We start from the raw sequence: 27277 nt of genomic DNA, 5'->3' as shown, positions 1-27277 counted from the left end.
TAAATCTGTGCCTCCTTCCTTTCCTGAACTAGGAACGTATCTCCTGTGTGCTGTCCCCTTATGATTTATCATACATGGGAGAAAGGGAAACAACGTTGTATTTTCATGGTTTCTGAAGGTAAAGTGGAGACTTTAAACAGACAACAAAGGATGTATTTTCAGCACCTTCTGCACTATTCCAAGATTAATTTTTAGAATTGGCAAGTGTATCTGTCACCAAACTGGCATTAGCAACAGATGCTTCACTGCTATATTTCTGCAGCAATAGCTTGGTGTGCACATGCTCACACTTCCAAAATCTGTTGTCTACCTGCCAAATAAAAAGGTTTAGATTAGATTCCCTACAGTGTGGAAAGAGGCCATTTGGCCCAACAAGTCCATACCGACCCTCTGAAGAGTAATTCACCCAGACCCATTTCCCTCCAACTAATACACCTAACACTATGGGCAATTTAGCATGTCTAATTCACCTGACCTGCAGGAGGAAACCCATACAGACATGGGGAGAATGAGCAAACTCCACATACAGAGTCACCTGAGGCTAGAATCGAACCTGGGTCCCTGGTTCTGTGAGGCAGCAGTGCTAACCACTGAGCCACCATGCCACCCCAAATGTATTCAAAGTTGTTTTGTGTAACAGGCACAGTGACTCCTTCCTCTTTGCTAATCTCATTTCAAATTTGTGGTGCTCTATCTGCCTCTCCACTTACCTCACTTAACTGAAGAAAATTGCCCTTTCTTTGGAATACTTGTATTTGTGTCTGCCTTCCCTGTGCTGGGCACATTGTCCCTTTGGTTTTCAATGTGGCCTGAGGATAATTGGTTCTTTTGTTGGCAACAGAAAAAAAAATGTTGAAGCAATCAGAGATGGAACTTGGAGATTGACTGGCAAAGGTTAGAGGGTTGGCTTATGAAGTAGAATGGGAGTGGCACTCATTGGAATTTAGAAAAATGGGGGGGATGGTCTTATAGAAACATATAAAATTATGAAGGGAATAGATAAGATGGAAGCAGGGATGTTGTTTCCATTGGTTGATGAAACTAGAACTGGGGGTGAGGGGTGGAGGGGGGGGGGGTGCATAACCTCAAAATAAGGGGGAACAGATTTAGGACTGAGTTGGGGAGGAACTTCTTCATCCAAAGGTTTGTGGAACTGTGGAATTCTCTGCCCAATGAAGCAGCTGAGGCTACCTCATTCAATGTTTCTTAAGGCCAAAGTAGATTTTTTTGAACAGTAAAAGAATTAAGAGTTTTGGGGAACGAGTTTTGGTAAGTTTGAAGATGTCACAGGAGATGATTTTTCACAAATACTAAGGCCACTCCCCTGCAATATCCCTGAGTGGAGCCATGATCTTATTGAATGGCAGAGCTGGCTCGAAGGGCCCGACGGCCTACTCCTGCTCCTCGTTCTTACGTTCTTATGGAAGTGGATCAATCATATTTCTTGCGAGAGTCTACTTTAATTATTTGCAAAGCATTAGCTTTAGCCAAACCTATATTAAATTTAGGATGATCCCCTATATGTGTATCAACCCTCAATTGAATTTGCTTCTACAGTTCTTTTTAATCTGAAAAGTATTTGGAACTTTTGACCTGCTCAGGGTCAGGTTAAACCTTACTTCTAATAGTTGTCACTGTTCATTGGAGGCAAAACAAGCCTTTGCACATCAAATCAACAACAAACTTGCACTTACATTTAACATAATAAAGCATTGCTAGGTGCATTGTAAAATAACATTTGGCACCAACAGTGATATTAAGATAAAAACAATATCTTCTGGTCATGGAACAGTAGACAATCCTGTTGATTTTTCACCATTATACCAAAATTGTGCAATTTAGAAATGACATGTTCCTACTTATTACATTTCTAATAATAAAGATGATTCAGAAAAAAATGATTCAAATAGTGGCTGGTAGGTGTGAAACAAAAGTCAGCAAATCACTTACCTCAAAGTACTTTTCCAAGAATCGACTGCTGTAAGTTTGGTGATGTCACAGGAGATGATTTTTCACTCCCCTGCAATATCCCTCAGACCCACTAAATTGTCCCTTTCAGCTATTTATTCAATTCCTTCATGAACTTTAGTATTGATGCTTCTTCTGTCACTCTTTAGGGCAGTATATTCCAGATTGTAACAACTCACTGCATTTTTTTTCCTTCATATCTCTCGTCTTTTGCCAATTACCTTGTGTCTGAAATAAACGGATTTCAGATTTTCAACATTTGTAGTGTTTTGCCTTTATTACTTTGTACCTGTGTTCACTGGTTCCCTTTGGTTATTGCTACAAGAAACATTATGTCTCTCTTTACTCTTATCAAATGCTCCATGATTTTGAACATTTCTGTACATTCTGAAGTTTTAAGTTCAGTTAATAAGATTTGCCATTGAAAGCTAGCATCAGTAATGGCGACCATGCAGCTATCATTGATTGTGATGAAGACCTGTCTGGTTCTCGATTGTCCTTTAGGGAGATAAATCTGCCATTGTTACTTTTCTGGACTCCAGAACCACAGCAATCCTGACTGCCTTCTACTATGGCCCTAGCAAATCACTCACTTTAAAGCTTTTCGAGATGGTGACAAATGTTAGCGATGCCCATGTCTCACAAAAACTAACTCACTAATTGAAGTATATTTTAACAGCCCAAGCCCAATCTTCTTAAACTCATAAAACTCTTGATAAGGGGACCTTCGCAAGGTTAACCACAACTCCACTTTGTACATTCAACCATGTCATCATTATTATGTGATTGGTACCTTCTTCAGCCATAAGGTGCATCAGCAGCTCTGTACCATTTGGGGGCCAGCCCTTCCTGATCATTTCTGGATCCATTTACAGGAACCTTCAGCTGTTGTTTTGGCTGTTGGAAGATAACCTAAGCCTCTCTAGCTTTCTCCTTCTACATAACTGAAGCACCGCATTCCCCAGTACCATTCTTGACAATCTCATTGGCATCTTCTGTAAGGCCTTGTGATTCTGATGCTAACAATTATACACACCCACTCCAGCTGCGGCTTAACCAAAGATTTTTAAATGTTTAGCATAACTCTCCAGACTTCATCTTCTGGATAAAACAAAAGCATCCCATGTGATTTCCGTAACAAATTTCTTAAGTTGAGCTGCTCCCTTCAAAGAATTGTGTGCATTCACAGTATGCACCAATGTTTCCCTGCACCTTTTAACATTGTGTGATTTGCTTAATATTGCTTCCTTCTGTTCTTCCAACAAAATTGCAATATTGTACACTGCTTTCTATTATCTGACTGCCACATGTCTGTATATTCTGTTCTTCTGCCGAGGTCCTTCCCCTAAGGTTTGATAGTATTCTGCTCATTCTTTACAACATTATCTTCTGTCATCGGGAAATTTTGAAATAATGCACCGTACTTGTGGGTTTAGATCACTGACTTGTATCAAAAAGACTTAATACTAAATACGGACCCTTGAGGGGAATCACAGCATACTTGCCTCTTACCCGTCAGACAACAGCTCACCTCTGCTTCCTGTTCCATAGCCAATTTTAAATCCTTGCTACCACTGCTTTAATTTTTTTCTAACGATGTATTATTATGTGGTTTCTTTGCCTTTTCAAAGTCTATAAACAGGACATGGACCGTGTTCTCATCCATTGTTAAGTTTACATGAGAGAAGGTGAATCTGTCAATTGCACCCAGGGATTGGTGAAACAATATTGAGGTCTCTTGATATGAGACTGTATACAGATAGATTTACTGGGAGCCAGGTTCAGTACATCTTACTCCTATCACTGCTAGTTCAGACTGTTTTCAAGTCATGGGACTAATACATCATGTCTTGTTGAGGTATGAGTTGATCAATAGAAGCTTAGACTATGCCACTTTAAAGATATATGCAACATCCATTACCTCCTTAAAGAATTCAAGCAAGTCAATTAAACATGATCTGCTTTTCAATGCTAGCTGCCATTGATTAACCCTTATTTTTACAAGCGCCAATGTATTTGGCTTGGATTCCTCCCCCCCCCCCCCCCCCACCCCACCCACACCCCACCATTGACTTTGGGCAGACTGACCCATATTTGCTGGGTTTAACCCCTCTAATTTATTTTGTTGAACGAGGATGCCACATTTGTAATCGTCCAGTCTTTTTGCTTGCCTCACTTATCTGAGGAAGATTGTGAACAGGGTTGAATGTTGGTGTATGTTGAATACTCATTTTGAGTCCAGTAACCTGACATGATGGTGATGATGTCAGTGGCACTTTTGGAGGGAAACCCTTCTGTGTAGCGTGCTGCATCATTGAATGAACATCTCCCTAATAAAAGCTCTTGTGTTAAGTACTGCGGCTCTAGTCCTCCTTTAAATAGCATGGTGGCTCAGTGGTTAGTAATGCTGCCTCACAGCACCAGGGACCCCTGTTCAATTCCAGCCTCGGGTGACTGTCTGTGTGGAGTTTACACATTCTCCCTTTGACTGTGTGGGTTTCCTCTGGGTGCTCTGGTTTCCCCCCATACTCCATCTGTGCAGATTAGGTGAATTGGCCATGCTAAATTGCCGTAGTATTCAGGGATGTGTAGGCTAAGTGTATTAGTCAGGGGAAATATAAAGTAATAGGGTAAAGGTATGGGTCTGGGTGGGATACTCTTCAGAGGGTTGGTGTGGACTTGTTGAGCTGAATGGCCTGTTTCCACACTGTAGGGATTCTATGATTCTATGAAACATAACAACCAGAGCCCTTTCTATCTCCACCCTTACCTCTGTGAGCAAACCAGGATGATTGCCAATTGGATTAGGTAGCATATCCACTTGGAGCATGGCAACCTTTGAACCTTTGTCACTGAGGAGGTCAGATGACCTGGTTATTATGTTATTGCAGTTCATAGGGCCTTGCTGTGCATCTACTGGCTGCCACATTTGCACATTAATAAAGCGATTTCATTTTATATATTAAAAAAATTATGGAAGTGCCTTGAGGTTATTAAAGGTGTTGCATAAATTGCTTACACCTTTGACAAAATTGAAATTGAGAAAATTCAACATCCACTTGTGAAGCATTTATGCAGCATTGCTAACTGTTATCACAGAGCATCCTTGGCTCGAGGCAAGGAAGCTTCAAGAGTGTGTTGCTGGAAAAGCACAGCAGGTCAGGCAGCATCCGAGGAGCAGGAGAATTGACGCTTCCGATGAAGGGCTTATGCCTGAAACATTGATTCTCCTGCTCCTCAGATGCTGCCTGACCAGCTGTGCTTTTCCAACACCGCACTTTCGGCTTTGATCTCCAGCATCTGCAGTCCTCACTTTCTCCAAGGAAACTTCAAGCTTTGTAATCTCAACTTTTGCACATTGATGTGATCCAGTGTTGTGGGAAGCAGGCCATTTGGCCCATCAAGTCCACACTGACCTTTCAAAGAGCATCTCACCCAGATTCACCCTGTTCCCATTACCCTACATTTCTCATGGCTAACCCACCCAGCCTGCACATCTCTGAACACTATCGGCGTTTGAGCATGGCTGATTCACCTAACCTGCACATTTTTGCATCATGGGAGGAAACACACACACACACACGCACACGCACACACACACACACACACACGGAGAATGTGCAAATGGACTGTCACCCGAAGTTAGAATCGAAGCCGGGTCCCTGGTGCTGTGAGGCAGCAATGCTAACCACTGTGCTGCCCTGGTGAATGGTGAGTCCTGGCCTGCAACTTGTTGGAAAACTATAGCCCGCAATATTCTTGTTTTTGTAGTTGAAAGATGAAGCTCTTTGCTGCATTTTATATTGGTAAAGTTGGACTGCAAATCTTTAATGTGCTTTCAACTTTGGAAGCTCTACTGATGTGCTATCCTGAATGGATATTGCTGTTTAAGTTGGAGAGATGTAGCTGCAAATTCTTTCCATCAGCTCTCTGCATGCTGTACTCAAATCCACAAAGTGCAAAAATTAGATTACTTACCGTGTGGAAACAGGCCCTTCAGCAAGTCCACACCAACCCTCCAAAGAGCAACCCACCACCCTACAATTAATAGTACAGGCAATTTAGCATGGCCAATTCACCTAACCTTACACATTTTTGGACTGTGGGAGGAAACCCACACAGACAATGTGCAAACTCCATACACACAGTTGCCTGAGGCGGGAATTGAACCCGGGTCTCTGGCGCTAGGAGGCAGCAGTGCTAACCACTGTGCCACCGTGCCACCCAAAAGTGCTGTGTGTTATTTGATCAACCTATAATAAACCAAGATTAGTATCTTGAGCAATGCCTCTAACCTGGACTCCTTGTTGTTCAGGTTCCACAACTCCATCCTTAAGGAGATAGGTAGCATGCAGTTGGAACACTTCAAAGAACCTTTGTTTGATTATCATGGTTATATGTTGACTTAGATTTGACTGAATTTGTTTCAGTTTAGTTTGGAGGAAATTAAAGCTATCTGCCCTGTGTACCTTTTGTACCAGAAGCAAATCGTTCTTTTTTACATCATTTGACGTGCTTAATGTCTGGAACCTCTTCATGAAATCAAAAGGGCAGTAAAAGGATGTCCAGATATTAAAGATACAATTGGAATCAGGCTCAAGACTAGGGCTCAAGACTAAAACAAAACTCTCTGGCTTGGGTATGTGAAATCTGTCATTATGGGGAGATTGTCCATGATCTATATCACGTTCCTGATGAAAGGCTTATGCCTGAAACGGTGACTCTCCTGCTTCTCGGATGCTGCCTGACCTGCTGTGCTTTTTCTAGCACTGCACGTTTTGCAGTGCACTGCACCTCTGGGAGCACTGCATGTTTTGACTGACTCTCCAGAATCTGCAGTCCTAACTTTCTCCATGATCTTTCTTTGCAGTATAATGGATTAACTCCACCAAAGTGATACGCTAATGACGCACAGTATACATCATCACAGGAAGTGATTTAATGTCAGGCGATATTGTTTGCTGCTGTGGCCTTGAAGCAAGATGAAGATGTTTTTTAAATAATCATCTTAATAATTTTCCAAAGGGGATTTGTAAATATTCTTTAGTAGTGCAATGACATTGTGAACATTGCTTCAGATTTTCCAGTCAGGATTGACTTCCTATTTCCTTAATAAGGATTATCCCTAAACTGGGCATCACTAAGAGGGTTGTTTGCTTAATAGGCGCTGCTTGATAGTACTGTTGATGACTGATGATCGTCATTTTACTGAAGATCAAGTGTAGACTGATGGGGCGGTAATCGGCTGGGTTGGATTTGTCCGGCTTTTTGTGTACAAGACATACCTGGGCAACTTTGCACATTGTCAGTTAGATGCCAGTGTTGTAACTGTGCTCGGGGAGCAGCATGTTCTGGAACACAAGTCTTTAGTAATATTGACAGAAAATTGTCAAGGCCCTTAGCCTTTGCAGTATCCAAGGCTTCTAACCGTTTCTTGACATCATGTGGAATGAATCGAGTTGCCTGTAAAGCTGGGGACCACTAGAAAAGACTGAGATGGAAGATCCACTCTGTACTTCTGGCTGAAAATTGCTACAAATGCTTCAGCCTTATCTTTTGCACTGATGTGCTGGGCTCTTCCATCATTGAGGATGGGGGATACTTGTGGAGCCACCTCTTCTGGTGAGTTGTTTAATTGTCTCCCACCATTCACGACTGGATGTGGCAGGACTACAGAACTTATATCTGATTGATTTGTTGGGGAATCGCTAAACTCTGTCTATAATTTGCTGCTTATACCACTTGGCATGCAAGAAGTCCTGTTTGGTATCTTCAGAGGTTGACACCTCAATTTTAGGTATGCCTAACGCTGTTCCTGACATGCCCTCCTGCAGTTTCCATTGAACCAGGGTTGATTCCTTGGCTTGATGGTAATGGTTGAGTGGGTTAATTGTGCTGCAGATTAAGAGATGGGTCACCTCAGTGTAGGGAATTTATTTTGTTAATTCCAGAGCAGAAGTGTTTGGTTGAAAGGGGTTATTTGGAGCCAAGAAAGTCTCAGCTCAGATGTATGAAGATTTGAGGAAAAGGCTGTCAGGTGTTCAAGACCAAGAATTGAAGGCTTCGATAAAGTCAACTTTATATTTGTAATAGTGAAGGGAATTATCTCTGTTGTGAGTATTGTAATAGAGTGGTGTTGGGATCTATGGGAATGTATTGATGCAATTAAAATTAAATTCTATTTTTTCTCTTTTTATGGCTTGATGGTACAGTGCAGAGGGTAACTGTAGAAGGATGCTTGTTGGACTGGGGACCTGTGACGAGTGGAGTTCCTTAGGTCGATGCTGGGTCCACTACTGTTTGTTATCTATATCAATGATTTGGATGAGAATGTCCAAGGCATGATTAATAAATTTGCTGATGACAGTAAAATAAGCGGTACCGTGGACATTGAGGAAGGTTATCAGAAACTGCAGCAGGACCTCAATCATCTTATAGAACTTTATAAGACCATAAGAGGCATGGATAGGGTGAATGCACTCAGTCTTTCTCCCAGGGTTGGGGAATTGTTGACTAGAGAGCATCAGTTTAAAGGTTGGAAGGGAAAGAATAAAAGGGAACCCGGGGGGCAACTTTTTTACACAGAGGGTGGTCCGCATATGGAATGAGCTTCCAGCAGAAGTGGTTGAGGCAGATAACTAACAACATTTGAAAGGCATTTGAACAAATACATGGATAGGAAAGGATTAGAAGGATATGGGCCAAGTGCAGGGAAATGGGGTTAGTGTGGACGGACATTTTGGTCAGCATGGACCAGTTTGAGCCGAAGGGCCTGTCTCTGTGCTGTAGGACTCTATGACTCTATTTCTTTTTGCATAAAAAACCCCTGTTTTATTGCTGAACCCAAATCCACAGCACTGCATTATTTGGTTTGTGCAAATGGCCTTATTAAAGCCAAAAAGAAACAAAATATTTATCAAGACAGACTTCAGTGCGGGATCTGGCTTGTCCAGTAATAATGTTAGCTGGCCTCATAACAGATAACAGATGTTACATCTCTAGCAGAACTCTTTCTCTTTTCCACTCTCCCTCTCCGATTTGTATTATTTCAAATCCATTGGTGAGGCCCCTGACACATTCACTTAAGGATGATTGTTGTCTGATTGTTATCACGTTACAGTCTCTGGGAGCTTCTGTGTGCAAAATTGCCTTGCCACATTTCCTACATTAGAAAAGTGACTCCACTTCCAATGAAGTATTTCATTGACTTGTAAAGCACTTTGGGAACAAGCTAAGGTTGTGAAAGGCGTTACGTAAATGCTTGTCTATTTTTTCTCCTTTCTTTTCAAAGCTAGCTGTGCAAAGTGGATTTAGTTCTGAAAAATCCACCAAACCTATCTTTGACTGGAATGAGTTCCAAACCAATAGTTTTATATTCCAGTCATGTTTCATATTGCAGAATTGTTGCCTAGCTTTTGGAGGAAGGACAGTTATTATAGAACACTCAAGCTGAATATTTTATCGAGCTTCTTGACCTTTCTGTGAATGCTGGAACATGCTAAATGGCACAATGCGCGGATCTGACTTTTAACTGTCGGAATTGTGTGAAGATAAACACAGACTAAGAGACATCAAAATGGTCTGGGGATGTAATCTCAGCCAAATCAGATATTTTAATAAAAGCCATCTAAAAATTGCCTCTTCACAAAATAAGCAGCTCAGCCTGTTGGCTAGATGATGTGCAGAGATTTGAAAAGACACAAATGAAGTATATTGTCTTATTTTGGATTGATTGCAGTTCCTTCAATTTTGTAACTATATGGAACGAGATTTAAACATTTGAAATTACAGGTCCTCAGCCTAAATCAATACAACTGTCCTGAATATTTGGTAACTACCTTTAAAGTCCTATAGAGATCTCGAGAGAGGAAACCACACTGAAACAAACACAATATGTAAATTGCTCAGCTATGTATAAGACGATCGATCACTTTTGAATCTGGATGATTAGAGTTTAACCTCAGGAAGTTGGAGGAGCTGTTTCTGTGGGTGGAGGAGCACATAATAAGCTGAAATTGTAAAACTCAGTACAGTTCTGTCAAGATGAGAACAACTGGGTTACGTCAGTTGGAACTTGCAGGGACAGATAAATAAGACTAACTAGCTCCCCCAGTTAAAACAGCTTCCAAGAAGCAAAAACAAACAGCATTTGTCAAAATTAAAGAAACACTTCATTTATCTAGCACTTTTGCATGGTCCACAATTGCTTCACAGTCATTTTGTTTTCAAGTACAGTCACTGTTGTAGGTAATTAATTTGCACACAGCCAGATCTCTCAAAGTACAATGTGACCATGACCAGAAAATCTGATTCAAATGATGTTTGTTGAGTGATAAATATTGGCCAAGACATCAAAGAGACTTTCCCAACTCTTGTTTGAAACAATGCCATGGGAACTCTGAAAGGATGTTGATTAAACATTCCGTAAATTTATTCAACAATTTTAAAAAATTAACTTGTGAAATGTGGGTGTCATTGGTCGGCCAGCATTTATTGCCTGTCCCTAGGTGCTCTTGAGAAGGTGGTGGTGAGCTGCCTTCTTGAACTATTGCAATCTATGGGCTGGTAGATAGATCTGCAATTGGAGGGAATTCCAGGAAATTGACCAAAAAGACTAAAGGAACAGTTTGCAAGTCCAAATTGTGATTACAATGTCTGTACATCTTGCAATGTCTTTGCTGGTTCATATTTTGTTCAATGTATTTTCCGGATAGTAAAACAAAATCTAAAATGAGATCTGATGTGATGATTCTCTGCTGCTTTTCAAGGATGGAATAAAATTCCTGTGGAGGTACAAAATAGATTAGTAACTAAGATAATTAATGAGGAGGTTTCCTGTTCATTGACTTGGACATGTTATCAGAATTTCTCTAGATACCTGGCCTGAGAAGATACCCTTGGGACAGTGGAAAGCCATGACTCAACAATGAGAGTAATTGCAATGTCAGTTTGGGTTAGTGTTAACAGACTTGCTTCTGAATTCAATGCTTGCAACTAAAGCTTGCTCCAGGACTCAAGCAGGAGGATACATTAAAAACAATAGTCCTTTATCACTGAAGGTGCCATTTTAGAAGAGGTAATTAAAATGATGCCCTATCGGCCTGTCCCCCAGGTGGGTGTAAAATATCCCTACAATCATTTAACAAAAACATGGGGAATTTTAGCATTCACTTCTCCATTAATCCCTGAACTAATGCTACAGTGAAAAACAATGAACTGGTCATTAATCTCATTGCTGTTTGTGGGCCTTCATTGATCATGAATTGACTGCCAGGTTTGCCTCAATAACTGTGAGTAGGCCTCAAAATCAATCCAGTCATTCTGAAGCGTAATTGAATGTTGTAACAAGTATATAAATTCTCGTTTCAATCTAACAATACAGAAGCTGAGAAATAAAGGAGGCAGAAAAAACACTTTACTAAATGTATTACTGAATTATCTTCTCGTTATTCCACAATCTTGTTTTAAACAAAACCTCTTCTTGTAATAGATTTTTAAAATGAATTTTACACAGTTGTTATCATTTTTTATAACTACAAACTGGCCCTCTGTAAATTGAATGTAACTCTAAAGAATGGTATGGGGGATCTGGTAATGCAGTGGTAATGTCACTGAGCTAGTAACTCAGAGGGCCAGGATAATGGCTGTGGGATATGGTTGAAATCCAACTGCACCAGTTCATGTACTTTTTTCATGTACTTAATGAAAATTGAAAGCCAGTAATAGTGACCATTCCTTATCGGGGAAGGATATCTGCCATTCTCACCTGGTCTGGCCTACATGTGACTCCAGATTCACGACAGTGTGCTCAACTCTTAACCTCCCTCGGAAAAGACCCAGGTTGGAATGGACAGCAAATGCTGGACATCCCGTGAGAGAATTAAATAGCAAAAGGATTGGAGGGGGATGTGTGAAGCCATTGCTTTCACCTCCTATTTCAGGCAGCCCCTGCTGCTACATCACTCAGAGGGTTACACAGGTTGGGAAGGCCAGGCCCCTGATGAAAAGTTGAGACTTTATTTCCCTCCTTCGGGTATGAGGTTATATCGAGATTTCACTCACATGCAGCCAAATGAATTCTGTGACTGAGGAGTAAACCACACCAAGCCAAACTTGCTAAGTAATCCCTCAAAGATGAAAGGAATCTTTAGTATATCCTGTAGATATTTTTATAGGTATAGTTGGATATAATTCTATTCACACACATCATGACATTGCCCTCATTGCTCAGCCCTATGAGCATAGGAGTTGGAATGTCATGTTTTGGGCCTGAGGGGTGACCTTATAGCGGTTTAGAAAATCATGAAGGGCATGGATAGGGCGAATAGACAAGGTCTTTTCCCTGGGGTAGGGAAGGCCAAAACTAGGGGGAATAGGTTTAAGGTGAGGGGGGAAAGATTTAAAAGAGACCTAAGAGGCAACCTTTTCACACAGAGGGTGGTTTGTGTACTGGAATAAACTGCTAGAGGAGGTGGTGGAGGTTAGTATGATTACAGCATTTAAAAGACATCTGGATAGGTATATAAATAGGAATGGTTTAGAAGGATTTGGGCCAAATGGTGGCAAATAGGATTATTTGGGAGGGTCTGTACATCTCTATTGCTCAATGACTTTTTGGTGAGGTTGTACAGGACATTGGTTAGGCCCCTTCTGGAGTCTGTGTGCAGTTTTGGTCGCCCTGTTAGGAGAAGAATATTATTAAACTGGAGAGGGTTCAGAAAAGATTTACCAAGATGTTGCTGGGAATAGAGTGTTTGAGATGTAAAAATAGACTGGAAAGGTTAGGACTTTTTTCACTGGAGCGTAGGAGGTTGACGGGTGACCTTACAGAGGTCTATAAAATTATGAGGGGCCATAGATAAGGTGCATGACAATGCTCTATTACCTAGGGTGGGAAGATTGAAAGTAACGAGCATATTTTTAGGTTGAGGGGAGAAAAACTTTAAAAAGGACTCAAGGGGCGACTTTTTTACACAGAGAGTGATTCGTGTGTAAACTGAACGGCCAGCGAAAGTGGTGGATGTGGGTGCAGTTACAAAGTTTAAAAGAGATTTGGGTAAGTTCATGAATAGGAAAGACTTCGAGGGACATAAGCCAAGTGCAGGCAGGTGGGAATTGTTTATTTTGGGATTATGGTTGGCATGAACTGGTTAGATTGAAGAGTCTGTATGACTCTATAACACATCTTTAGACCAGATGAAGCCTAAACCCAGGGCTCCTGGCATAGAAGTAGAGACACTACCACCACTCCATTCAAACCCATCTATACTGTGCCCAAGTAGTTTATTGATCATTCGACTTCTTTTCAAATATCTTTTTAATTTCCACTAGACTAGCGTCTGAATGCAGAGCACCATTTTACATGAGAAGACAAACTACAGTGGTTACCATTGACGGAAATGAACGGATTGGCCTTTCTGAAAGAGAGAACAAAGCTTCAGTTTTTGTTCCTTACAAGTTAGGTTTGGGGAAATCGTGCAGTTTGTGTGCCTTTTGTTTCCAGCGCCAGAAGCCTATTGTGCTGTCTTGGGAGAGCAGTGAAAGAAAAGGTGAATTCCTCTGGTGCCCATGAATCATTTCTCTCTCGCAGTTTGTTAAAGGAGCTACGCTTGTGTGGTGCCGGCCACATTTTGATGTGTGTGAGTGAGTTGCGAGAATCATATACAGATGTCACCATTAGTTGCAGCTTGCTGGGGAGGAGGCGGTGGAGGTATAGGAGAATGAAGCAGGACTCATGGAAAAGCTCAGTCTGAATTACTATGATGTTGTAAGGCTTTTAAGTGCAGGCATCTGTGTTATTTGATGATGCTGGTGGGTAGAAAATTACATGTTTTCTTTAGGGACACGGAATATATTTCATTGTTATAGGTCGTGGAGGAGGTGATTAATCTGATTCCTATATTCATGGGGTTAGAATTTTTTAGCAGTACTAGTGAGGCAGAGATAACATTAAGCAGATGCACCAGGCTATGGATTTCTACTATTTTGTCTTTGGATTCTTCTTTTCAGATAATTAAATAAAACTTAGGTTGATGATGAAAGTATATGTTACGATTGAAGATGAAATAGCCAAAAGAATTGGAAAACACGTTTTGGGTGAAATAGTGTGTTTGAGAAAACAAGTGATAATTGTACTTCTTGGACATCTCATTGGACTGGAGAAGCATTTTGCCTGAAGTCAACTCAGTTTGGCATTCAGAAGTGCGGTGATGGCACTCATAGCCTGGCTTTGAAGAAAGTTGGCAACGGTGGGCGGCACGGTGGCACAGTGGTTAGCACTGCTGCCTCGCAGCGCCAGAGACCCGGGTTCAATTCCCGACTCAGGCGACTGACTGTGTGGAGTTTGCACGTTCTCCCCGTGTCTGCGTGGGTTTCCTCCGGGTGCTCCGGTTTCCTCCCACAGTCACAAAGATGTGCAAGTCAGGTGAATTGGCCATGCTAAATTGCCCGTAGTGTTAGGTAAAGGGGTAAATGTAGGGGTATGGGTGGGTTACGCTTCGGCGGGTCGGTGTGGACTTGTTGGGCCGAAGGGCCTGTTTCCACACTGTAAGTAATCTAATCTAAACATCTCATGGCTTCTGTGCTGTGGATCTGACGAAAAAGCAGCACCTCCAAAAGTTTGTGATTTCAAACTTATAGTCCCTGGTGGACTATAAGCTGGTATCATGTGAATTCTGACAGTAACATTAATTTGAACCTGGCACTAAATCAAGGGGATCTCCAGGCATCCTGCATCGGTGATGTCCTCACGCAACACGAGTACAGTTGGTTCTGCGATAACGTGTGTTCTTCAGCGCAAGTTGGCTTTCACGCGATTAAAGAATTCAGACTGTTTTTTGTGGAACGTGAACTTTCCTCACCCTGTATTGGCTATAACGCAATTCTGGCCACATTAGCTTAAATGGCATGGCTGTTGCATGATTTTCTTATCATCGCACGGGAATGGAACTGTCGCGTTATATGACAACCGCCTGTAATCAATCACAGTGAAGTATTCCAACAGACATCAAACTAGCAAGTCAAAACAATTGATTATCCTTCATGTTTTAGTGCCATTTTACAGTGAGAGTGATGAAGATTTGGATCACATAAATGGGATTAAGGTTGAGGCTGAAACAAATAAATTGTAATATTTTTAAAATTGTGGAATTATTTTTTTCAGAATGGGGGAATCATTCACAGTTGGTGGGAGACCAGTGTTGCCTTCTCCTGGGATAGCCCTCCAGTCAAGGTTATGCAGGAGAAAGTGAAGACTGCAGATGCTGGAATCAAAGAGTGTGGCGCTAGATAAGCACAGTCAGTCAGGCAGCATCCGAGGAGCAGGAGAGTCAACGTTTCATGATGAAGAGCTTATGCTCGAAACATTAGCTCTCCAACTCCTCAGATGCTGCCTGTCCAGCTGTGCTTTTCCAGCACCACACTTTTTGAGTCAAGGTTATGTATCCATCCAGCAGTTGAGAGGTCACTGGTAGACCTTCTGATGGATTAGGGAAGTCACATCCAGCAAAGGCGACCGGCTGATCAGAGATTGGCAGCCGTTTTGCTCAGCAGCGCCACCAGGGAAGCTATGGCTGCAGTAGGAAAGACAGCCACCCAAGCCCCAGATTTTTGTTGGATCCCAAGAGTGATGGCAGGCCGGGTTGCGCAGGGTTACGTGAGAGGATGAGTAATGGGGGCAGGGACTGGCATTCCCCCCACCTCCTGATGTCGGGTCCCTCAATCAGACACTGCTGAATGCGGGATGTTTGCCTGGCCTGGCCCCAAGCAACCCGTACAAGCTTACATGTCGAACTCCCTGCAGAACAACAGGCCTGAAGTTTTACGAACAGTGGCAGTGGGATAAACCCCCTACTTGGGCTTCAGTTGCCCACCTAAGAGCCTCAGTTGTCAATGGTACAGAATACCTTCTCGCCACTGAGTTATCAGAGTTGGAAGATAGAGGTGTCTGCAATTGCCACAATCCTGTCCAAATAAGCGCCCTTCCCAAAAGAGAAGCAAAAGCAGATTATCTGAATGGGAAAGGGGAGGTACAGTGTGATTCAGGTGTCCTTGTGAACCAGTCATCCAATCTGTACAGTGTGGAAGCAGGCCGTTTGACCCATCAAGTCCACACCAACCCTCCAAACAGTATCCCACCCAGACCCAACCCCATTCCTGCATTTCCTTTGGCTAACCCATCTAGCCTGCACATCCCTGGACACTATGGGCAATTTAGCCTGACCAATCCACCTAACCTGCACACCTTTGGACTGTGGGAGAAAATTGAGTAGCTGGAGGAAACCCACACAGACACGGGGAGAATGTGCAAACTCCACACAGACAGTCGCTCGAGGGTAGATTTGAACTGATGTCCCTGGCGATGTGAGGCATGCAGCACATGGTAGACAGCACAAAATGCTGTGCTTCCAAACGATCCTGTGACCTTTGTTCAGCTGCTCTTCAAAAGAAATGTCTGATTTGATTGTAATTTTTAATTTTGGGAGCAAAGAAAACTTATAAATTTCTGTGAACATGGCAAATGTCACTAAAGAAATGAAGTGATTTCAACAGGGGCAGAATGCAGAGATAAAAATGCAGACAAGATTTATTTCAGCAAGTATTTGAAAAATGGAATAATAGGCTATCTCAGTGGGAGAGCTGTAAATGTAATAGTAAAAAGAACTGATGCCAGTGGGGAACAAAGAATACATCCATCAGAGGATTGCTTTATCGGGCTGCTGGGTAATCTAAAGATTTAACAGGTGGAAATTAACCTTGCAGTGAAAATAAGCGACCAATCTGTGAAATTCAAAGTCTAGCAGAAACTCAATTCCTTGGACAGTTAATGCTAAAGTTTGTGAAATGGAAATTAGGCAGTGATGCAACTTGACCGTTATTCCAAAGTTATAGAGAAAATAATTACTGAACAGTTCCATTGTAGAAAATTTGATGATTGAATCAGAGAGCAGCACCAGGTACATTGAAGTATTTGCCAAATGAGATGGCAATATTGGCGATGGTCAAGAGGGACAGAAGATTGGACAGGAATTCAAAGGAAAGAATTAACTTTCAAACAACTGAGATGATAACCAATCATGATAAACTGATGTCAAAGTGCTTTGGGTCTGCAGTTAGCTCTGACAACTGATGAAAGCCAAGTTGAAATGAAAGACAAAAATCTTCATCGCGCTGTATTTCTATATTACTGCTTTATGCACTAATGAATAAATTATTCAAAGACCTGAAAAAGCTAAAGGCCAATAAAGGGTCACTCTCATTTTGCCTGTTCTGAAAACACATAGCTTGGCTGGCATCTGCTCTGAATGCAAGATTGCACTGAATTAAAAAGAAACCTCACCAGTCTCTGTCCGATTGGAATCCAAACACCATAGACAAAGGTCTGTCGACAGGATTTTGTGAATAAGCTGCAGTAATTGGTTTATTATTGACAGAGAACGGTGATGCTTTAAAAAGCTGCCCCTAAGTTGAAAATGGGAAATGAACTTGTGTTTTGAAAGGTTATCTCCATGAAATCAGACCAGACTTCGAGTCCTGGGTGTTAATGTCTTCCTGTGGCTGAAGACAGCTCGATTTCCCTCACGTTTGAGGGAAAATATATGAGCGTTTTAGAGGAGGACACTAAATACTATGTCTCCAAGTTTTGCAGATGACTCAAAGCTGGATAGGATGGTGATCAGTGAGGAGGATTCAGTGATTTGGAGAAGTAAGTGAGTAAATGGATGGCAGATGAAACATAATGTGGATAATTAAGAGATTATCCACTTTGGTAGCAAAAGCAGATTATGTGAATGGGAAAGGGGAGGTACAGTGTGATTCAGGTGTCCTTGTGAACCAGTCATACAATCCGTACAGTGTGGAATTAGGCCATTTGACCCAGCAAGTCCACACCAACCCTCCAAACAGTATCCCACCCAGACCCAACCTCATTTCTGCATTTCCTATGGCTAACCCATCTAGCCTGCACATCCCTGAACACTATGGGCAACTTAGCCTGACCAATCCACCTAACCTGCACACCTTTGGACTGTGGGAGAAAATTGAGTAGCTGGAGGAAACCCACACAGACACGGAGAGAATGTGCAAACTCCACACAGACAGTCGCTCGAGGGTAGATTTGAACTGATGTCCCTGGCGATGTGAGGCAGCAGTTGTTGTGGTTCTGTTCGCCAAGCTGGAAGTTTTTGTTGCAAACGTTTCGTCCCCTGGCTAGGCGACATCATCAGTGCTTGGGAGCCTCCTGCGAAGCGCTTCTTTGATGTTTCCTCCGGTGTTTATAGTGGTCTGTCCCTGCCGCTTCCGGTTGTCAGTTTCAGCTGTCCGCTGTAGTGGTTGGTATATTGGGTCCAGGTCGATGTGTTTGTTGATGGAGTTTGTGGATGAATGCCATTCATCCACAAACTCCATCAACAAACACATCGACCTGGACCCAATATACCAACCACTACAGCGGACAGCTGAAACTGACAACCGGAAGCGGCAGGGACAGACCACTATAAACACCGGAGGAAACATCAAAGAAGCGCTTCGCAGGAGGCTCCCAAGCACTGATGATGTCGCCTAGCCAGGGGACTAAACGTTTGCAACGAAAACTTCCAGCTCGGCGAACAGAACCACAACAACAAGCACCCGAGCTACAAATCTTCGCACAAACTTTGAGGCAGCAGTGCTAACGACTGTGCCACCTACTAAAAGTAGGTATGCAGGTGCTGCAGACAGTGAAGAGGGCAAGAATGCCTTCATAGAGTCATACAGCACAGAAACAGACCCTTCGGTCCAACTCGTCCAGGCCAACCAAATTTCCTAAACTAAATGAGTCCCACTTGCCTGCGTTTGGCCCATATCCCTCTAAACCTTCCTTATTCATGCACCTGTCCAAATGTCTTTTCAATGTTGTACCTGCACCGACCACTTTCTCTGGAAATTCATTCCATACACGAATCACCCTCTGTGTGAAAAAACTGCCCCTCAGGTTCCTTTTAAATCTTTCTCCTCTCACCTTAAAAATATGCCACCCAGTTTTGAACTAACCCAATTTGTTATTCACCTTATTTATGTCCTTTCTGATTTTATAAACCTTTATAACGTCACCCCTTAACATCCTATGTTCCAGTGAAAAATGTCCCAGCCTAACCAGCCTCCCTTTATAACTCAAACAGTCTTAACAACATCCTGGTAAATCTTCTCTGAACCCTATCCAATTTAATAATATTTTTCCTATAGCAGGGTGACTGGAATTGTACACAGGACTCCATAAGTGGCCTCACCAACATCCTGTGTGGCCTCAACATAGCATCCCAACTCCTATACTCAAAGTTCTGAGTGATAAAGGCACCCTTTAAGAAGGTTTAGGATTCTTAACCACCCTGTATACCTGTGATGCGAATTTCAAAGAGTTATATATTTGAACCCCCAGGTCTCTCTGTTCAAGAACACTACCCAGGGCTCTACCATTAACTGTACAAGTCATGTCCTTGTTCATTTAACCAAAATGCAACACCTTGCATTTATCCAAATTAAATTCCATCTGCCGCTCCTCAGCCTATTGGCCCAATTAGAGTCATCGAGATGTACAGCACGGAAACACTCCCGACAGTCCAATTCATCCATGCCGACCAGATATCCTAGACTAATCTAGTCCCATTTGCCAGCACTTGGCCCATATCCCCCCAAACCCTTCTTATTCTTATACCCATCCAGATGCCTTTTAAATGTTGTAATTGTACCAGCCTCCACCACTTCCTCTGGCAGCTCATTCCATACACGCACCACCCTCTGCATGAAAATACAGCCCCTAAGGTCCCTTTTATATCTTTTCCCTCTCACCCTAAACTGATGCCCTCTAGTTCTGGACTCCCCCACCCCAGGGAAAAGACCTTGTCTATTTATCCTATCCATGCCCCTCATGATTTTATAAACCTCTATAAGGTCACCCCCTCAGCCTCTGACACTCCAAGGAAAACTGCCCCAGCCTAGTCAGCCTTTCCTTATAGCTCAAACCCTCCAACTCTGCAGCATCCTTGTAAATCTTTTCTGAATGCTTTCAAGATTCCTTTGTAATCTTTGCTATCTTTCATCACTGTTCATGGTGCCACCAATTTTGGTGTCATCTGCAAGCTTACTAACCATGCTTCCTAAATTCTCATCCATATCATTTATATAAATGACAAACGACAGTGGACCCAACACCGATCCCTGAGGAATATCCACTGGTCACAGGCCTCCAGTCCAAAAACAACCCTCCACCACCACCCTCTGTCTCCTGCCGTTAAGCCAATTTTGTATCCAATTAGCAAGCTGTACCTGAATCCCATGTGATCTAACTTTACTAATTAGTCTACCATATGGAATGTTTTTGAAGTCTTTACCACCTTATCCCAGATCATTAATGTGGATTTCACCAGTTTCCTCATTTCCCCTCCCCCCACCTTATCCCAGATCCAACCTTCCAACTTGGTACAGCCCTCATGACCTGTCCTACCTGTCCATCTTCTTTCCCACTTATTCACTCCACCTTCCACCCCAACCTATCATCATTACCCCCACCTTCAGCTACCTATCAAACTCTCAGCTCCCTTCCCCCCCCAACCCCACCCCCCAATCACATTTATCTCTCCACCCCCTTGGTCCACAAGCCCCATTCCTGATCAAGGGCTTATCCCCGAAACGTCGATTTTCCTGCTCCTCGGATGCTGCCTGACCGGCTGTGCTTTTCCAGCACCACACTCTCGACTCTGATCTCCAGCATCTGTCGTCCTCACTTTCTGCTAAAGTCCATGTAGACAACGTCTACTGCTCTGCCCTCATCAAGCTTAGGAACTGGGATATCTTGCTGAAAGTGTACAAGGCTTTAGTGAGAACATACCTGGAGTAGTGTGCAGTTTTGGTCTCCTTATCTGAGGAACGATGTTATGGCTATGGAGGAAGTGCAATGAAGGTCTACCAGACCGATTCCTGGGATGACAGGTTGATGTATGAAGAGGGATAGGACCATGGTCTCTGGATTTTAGAAGAATGGGGGGAGGGGAATCTCATCGAAACGTATAAAATTCTAATAGGACTAGACACCGTTGTCCAAAACCAGGGTCACGGTGTAGGGATATAGGGTAGGTCATTTAGATCTGAGAGGAGAAGAAGTGTCTTCACTGAGGGGGATGTACACCAGTAGAATTGTCTGCAGAAAGCGGTTGGGGCCAAAACATTGAAGAAGGATTTAGATATAGTTCTGAGGGCTAAAGGGATCGAAGGTTATGGAGAAAAAGTGGGAACATGTCACAGAGTAGGATGATCATATGGAATGGCTGAGCGAGCTCAGTGGGTCAAATGGTCTACTCCTGTCCCTACTTTCTTTATTTCTACACCAGTGGAGGAACCCAGTGAGAATATCAAAGGCGTGTCGAAGCAATTAAATGTCTTGAAAATTGAAAAATAAGCATTTGTGGTCAAGCTTAATATGTGGGAACTTGACAGTTATCTATAGAGTTATCTGTGAGATCTTTCACTGAGAATTGTGGAGAGACAGAAATGTCAATCTCCACTGGCAGCTTCCTGGGTACAAACTCAGGGTGTCGTTGAGATAAAAATATGGTGTGTGTCATACAACAACTGGCAGAATGGAAATGCTGGATGGGTTTCCATGTTTGGCAAGGAAAGGTGAATTTCCACAAGTCAGGGAAAGTGTATTTTGGATAAATGAAGCAATAGTATTAAACCACAGAGCAATGAATCAACTATTCAGATGAAGCAGAATTCCTATGAAAATCTGAAATGACAGTGTTCTCAAGGACAATGGATTTTGTGATAATTTAATCGAACAGCAAAGGGCAAAAAATGCGTTTTTCTTAACCTAAACTAAAATGTCAGAGTTGACACCTGAGTTGAATATATTTTTCACTGCTTTACATTGAAAGTTACTCAGCTTTTGTAGTGCATAAAGTGTCTTACTCTGGCCTTGCGGCAGAAAGGGGAATTCAGAGATGCCGAGAGATTTTGAATTGTGCGGGTTAGAACTGTTAAAGGTGGCAGTTGTCGTTCCTAGTGGTAGGATTTGTCCATCGTGACCTTGACAAATTGATTTTGCAAGTTGCTCTGTTTTTCATTGTTATGGATGTGTGATTAAAATGATAGAATTCGCTGATCTGTCTGCTACAACCACAAGTCACAGTTTGCTGCTTGCAAAGATTATGAAGGAACTCCGTACTGGATGTCGGATTATGGTTTACAGCACAGTAGTTCTAAATAGGTGAACAGGAACAGACACCTGAAGCCTTTTTCTGTCTTTTTCTACTCTAGCCCTTGTCACGTCTTTTCAACTAGTGAAGCAGAACAACCTACAGGAATTTTTAAACGAACAATCAAATCCATAAATAAATGCAATGTCACTTTAAATTTGAAACGGAAGTAATTTTTAATATGCCACATGACAAACATTGCACCAGCACACTGTAAATAGTGCAGTCACATATCAAATAAGGTAGTACAAATCTACTTAAAGACATCCGCACCTGAAGTGTATGATCATTTGAACTGTGAATATGAGTCATAGTTTGGGAACACAGATTTTGAAAGAGTTTGAGTTTTAGGAATTAGATTGGAGGAAAATTTGGAATATGTTCAAGGTGACCATTTTTGTATGTAGAAGGCATGTTAACTCTGATGTTAGATTATTCTTTAGTTTAATCAAGTGGCTAATCGATAATGCGAACACAGATTTATACAAGATTTGTCATCAATAATTTCCAGTCGAGTGTTATCTCGGCAACTGAACTGCAAACTTAAAGATTTAAAGAGTTGTGAATAAAAATAGAAATTGGTGGAAATGCTCAATCGGCCTAGCAGCATCCGTGGAGAGAAACCAGAGTTAACATTTTGGGTCGAGTGACCCATGTGGTGCAGTGGTAGTGTCCCTACCTCTCGGTTCAAATCCCACCCAGGGATGTGTAATAAATGTCAGAATGGGTTGATTAAAAATACCTACAACTACTGAAGTACTTTTAAAATGTAGTTGTTGTTGTTACGAAGGCTTCAATAATGGAGATAAAAAGTTGTGAAAATCAATTGAAATAAATGCTTCATTCATTATTTACTTTCATGGTTTTTCATGGTGGAAAGAAATGAACTCTGTTAGAAAAAAGTAACTGAGTCTGAAGTGGGTAGTGCCAACACCATGGGCAAAGTCCTATAAATTCTCCTCCCATTGTATCTTTTATTCACAGTAGTTATTACTTTTTCAGAAAATCTTGGAAAAAGTTGAACGGTTTGTGTTTTACAAACGTACAAAGACATCATTTGCTGTGGTTGCTACAGGGTGAGTTTCTCCATAATGTTGGAACTCAATGTTTTTGTCACATTTTATTTTGTGTTCAGTAGATGTTGGCATATGGGCTCACCTACCGAAGTCTCGAAAAATCTCTTCATAAGCAGGGGTCATTTTATATGCTGAGTATAAAACTGGACCATATCATGAGAGTGATCACCATTTTTGTTTTCTGTCATGCTGTGTGTGGGCATGTCTTAAATTCCTATGCTGCCCGTATCACCGATTTCATCCCTTGCACCCAGTTATACGGCACCAGTAAAAGAAACATCCACTTACGACGTTCAAATTTGAGGCTATTAATATGAGCTATGCTTGTTGTGACTGGAGAGGCTGTGAAAGCGGCTTGAATTATACTATGAGTACATGCAAAGACAAGATTTCGGGGAATGGTAAGATGGAATCATCTTGTACACTGGTCAACTTGTAATTTGAGTTGGCATATATGCCATGATCCTTGGGTAAGCACTGGTAGTTTGAAAAGGTTTGACACAAACCAGAATCTGTAGGAGAAAAGTAAATGATTTTCACAGAAGATGTAGCCCAAGTCCTTTCAAACCCTCTGCATTCCCTGTTTTCAAAACAATGCAATAGTTTATCTATTTAAGTATTGCACGTGAGGAAATGCAAGTGGCGTTCTTAGCTGAAGTGAGATTAGAACAGATGAAAGGGGGAGAAGGTTGGAAGGGTATGCAGACAGTGTTCATGCACCAGTCTCCTTCCACTCTAACATTGATCTGTTGTGCTTATTGTCATTTTCTGGCTGTAAATTTAAGGTAATATATGTAATTGGATCAGTGTACACTGATATAGTTCTGTTCCCATTTAAAAGATATACATTCTGTCTTTCTTTTATTTTGCCATTATAAAGTTCCATGTTACTTTTTTTTTAATGAAGACTGCCTACACAATCTTGTTACATCGTCATTTGAACTAGTCCCCAAAGGTAGAGCTGTACTGCCCATATAGGAACAGTGAATGTAGTTACAGCTTCACAAGTTTACATGGGCAGTTTCCATTTCTAAGTATGGACACAGACACCTGTAATGGAAAAGAATTTTTTAATAAATAGATAGCGTAATTTATTGACCTGACATTTTTACCTGAGAAACTGGTACGCTTGGCTAAAATATTCCTGTGGGTTACAGGAAGATGTCAATGCAATAATGAGAACAATACAAGATGAAAATATTCATTGTTTTTGCTTCTATTTCAATGATATGATTTCCGGGCATGTTGGGGAAGAAAAAGGATTACCATCTGGATTTCCAACAGATTACATATTACAGGGACACTGAGATATGCTGTTATTGTCTCCTTATTTCTGGGTCACATAATTGATCTTATAGGAATGAAACTTGATTTACATTCTAGTTGCTTTTCACTTTCAGCGAAACCGCACTGTACGGAAACCTCATTCTGACAAAAGGCGTGATTTCTGCTGGACAAAATGGCGAGTGAAAATAAGGGATTTTCCTGGAAATAAATTGATAAATGCAATTGCAGAAATGCAGATTCCTGCTTCTAGTGATACAGTGATTGTAGTTTCTCAATGTCGTTGTTTCTCAATGACATAGCTCTGAAAAAGGAAAGATATCCCGTGTACTGCAAATGAGTAGAATGCACATATTCTAATGGTAGCACTTATACCTTCCCAGTACAAATATTAAAAGTGGGGACTAAATATTGTGACTGTGTTACAGCAGATTGCTAAGATCATTGAACATTGTGAGCTGCTTTGTGTAATGAATTATGTGACGGTTACAATTTCTTCATAAATCATTCTGGTTTTTGCTCCAGTGCTTTTTTAATCGAGAGGATTATGTAACATCACTTTCAATGTTACCATGAATTACCAGGGATGAGTTTCATTTGTTTTGCATTTTCCTACTTTTGTAAACATTAATCCAAGGACAAATTCATACTGAGAGCCACCGCCTTCACAAATATTCAGTGAACTGTTTTTGTTTAAAAACATATGGGGCTTTTCTCTTCCCTCCAAGTGTTTGCAATAAGTTTTCATTAAGGCCATCTTTATATCAGCTCAGATGAAATGCAGATCACGCAATCTGAGGAGCACAGTTTAAACTATTTCACTGGAAGTACAGAATCCTGCACATCATGTTCTGTGGCTGTTCCTTCTGAAATTAAAGCACTCGCCCGCTTAATATCAACACTGTCCAAAATGCCAGCAGCTAAGTAGAGCTGTTGTTCACACTGTAAGGTTGTTTAAAAGTTATGACCAAATTGCTGATACTCCAGTCCTGTTAATGGATTGCTTGGCTATGCTAATCGATCACTGGGGGTGATAAAGAGATCCAAATAGAAATGGAAAAGACATGTCTGGCCTTCAGATTCGGCAATTATTATGGAAGAACTAATTGAGACCAGGGACAAGAAGATTTATACCATAAACTGCAGCTTTCTAACCCCATTGTTCCTCATCTTTGCAGGATCATGTTGCTTTATTGTGTGTGTTAGCTACTTGCTGAATCTGGTCTTAATCATTTGATTGTAGGAACAGGATTCTATTCCTGACTTGATCTCCAGTCTGCATTTCTTTTGCAAACATTGCAACAGGCAATGGAGAGGATAATAGTTCAGCCAAATAATTGGCCGGTCTGACACAAATCCTCAGGCCATTCGATTCAGCGATGAATTATTCACAGGGATTACATCACTCAGAAGCTGCAATACACTAAGCTTAGTTGCGTTTAATGTGGGAATGGAGAGAAATGCACAGCAGGTTCAGTTGTCAGCTCAAACAAAGCAAAGCCTGCACACGCATTCACAATACAGACCTCTCTGGCAAACTGCGCTCAAGAGGCAATAACATGCACATTGCCCATGACTTGCAGAGATATGCGGAAATGTTACGTGAGACTCTGGGCTTGCTAAATCATTCTTGACAGTGTGTGGGCTTTGCTGTTAAAGTGAATTGACTCGCAGCCATGAAAAGTTGGCCACTTTTCTTACAGAACTCTGGAGGGATAGATTATTAGTTGCTACAATGCTTCATTAAGGAGTACTGCTTAAGAAAGACTTAAATTGAAGATCTAATTCAAAACCTCCCCACACACCCCGCAGGTGAAGGCAATATTTAAATGACATAAAAATCAAGTAATCGAATCTTGGCATCGAGATTGAGATCCAGTTGGGAAAAAATTAATATTCAAACAGGAAAGTGCCAACATTTTCTGGTATGAGTGTGCCCAGAACAAACTGCTTAAGGAAGAACCCAGCTGGAAATGTTTCCCAAGAATTTATTTTGCTGCAGGATTTAACAACATGTTGAGTGAAATGTTCTCCCCTTGTGTTCTATGTATCAAGGATTGCTATTACCACAGGCCAGAAGTAGGCCATTCAGCCCATCAAGTCTCCTCAACCATTCAGTCAGATTTTTAAATTCCTCCGTGTGATGTGAACATCAATGTGAACATCATTTATTGCCCATTGAGAAGGTGGGGGTGAGCTGCCTTCTCCAGCCCGGTAGTCCACATGCTGTAGGTTGACCCACAATGCCCTTAGGGAGGGAATTCCAGGCTTTTGACCCAGTGAATGAACGGCAATTTTATTTTCAAGTCAGGATGGTGAGTGGCTTGAAGGTGAAATTGCAGGGGGTGGTGTTCCCATGTATCTGCTGCCCTTGCCCTTCTAGATGGAAATGGTCATGAGTTTGGAAGATGCTGTCTGAGGATTTTTGGTAACTTGCTGCAGTGCATCTTGTAGGTAGTATACAATGCTGTTACTGAGTGTTGTGGTAGAGGGAGTGGATGTGGTACCAATCACATGACCTGCTTTGTCCTGGATTGGTGTCAAACTTCTTGAGTGTTGTTGGAGCTGTACCCATCCAAGCAAGGGGGGAGTGTTCCGTCACACTCCTGACTTGTGACTTGTAGATGGTGGACAGGCTTTGGAGAGTCAGGAGGTGAGTTCCTGGTCGCAGTATTCCTAACCTCTGACCTGCTCTTGCAGCCACTGTGTTTATGTGGTGAG

The 27277-nt window shown here is 41.8% G+C and overlaps 1 protein-coding gene across 1 annotated transcript in view; it reads left to right on the top strand.

Moving 5' to 3' along the window:
- Nucleotides 1-26989, top strand: part of fuom (fucose mutarotase) — a 102341-nt gene extending 75352 nt beyond the window's left edge. The window contains 2 exon segments of the mRNA XM_087982489.1: nt 23199-23272; nt 24673-26989. Coding sequence (XP_087838615.1) covers nt 23199-23272; nt 24673-24742 — 144 coding nt within the window. The 3' untranslated portion in view covers nt 24743-26989.
- The last annotated feature ends 288 nt before the right edge of the window (nt 26990-27277 follow it).

This window comes from Chiloscyllium plagiosum, unplaced genomic scaffold (genome assembly GCF_037043375.1).
Source record: "Chiloscyllium plagiosum isolate Xiang-an unplaced genomic scaffold, Cpla_swu_hap1 HiC_scaffold_43, whole genome shotgun sequence".
Lineage (NCBI taxonomy): Eukaryota > Metazoa > Chordata > Chondrichthyes > Orectolobiformes > Hemiscylliidae > Chiloscyllium > Chiloscyllium plagiosum.
Note: the sequence above shows the minus strand (reverse complement) of the source record. Positions and strands in the feature narration are given on the sequence as shown.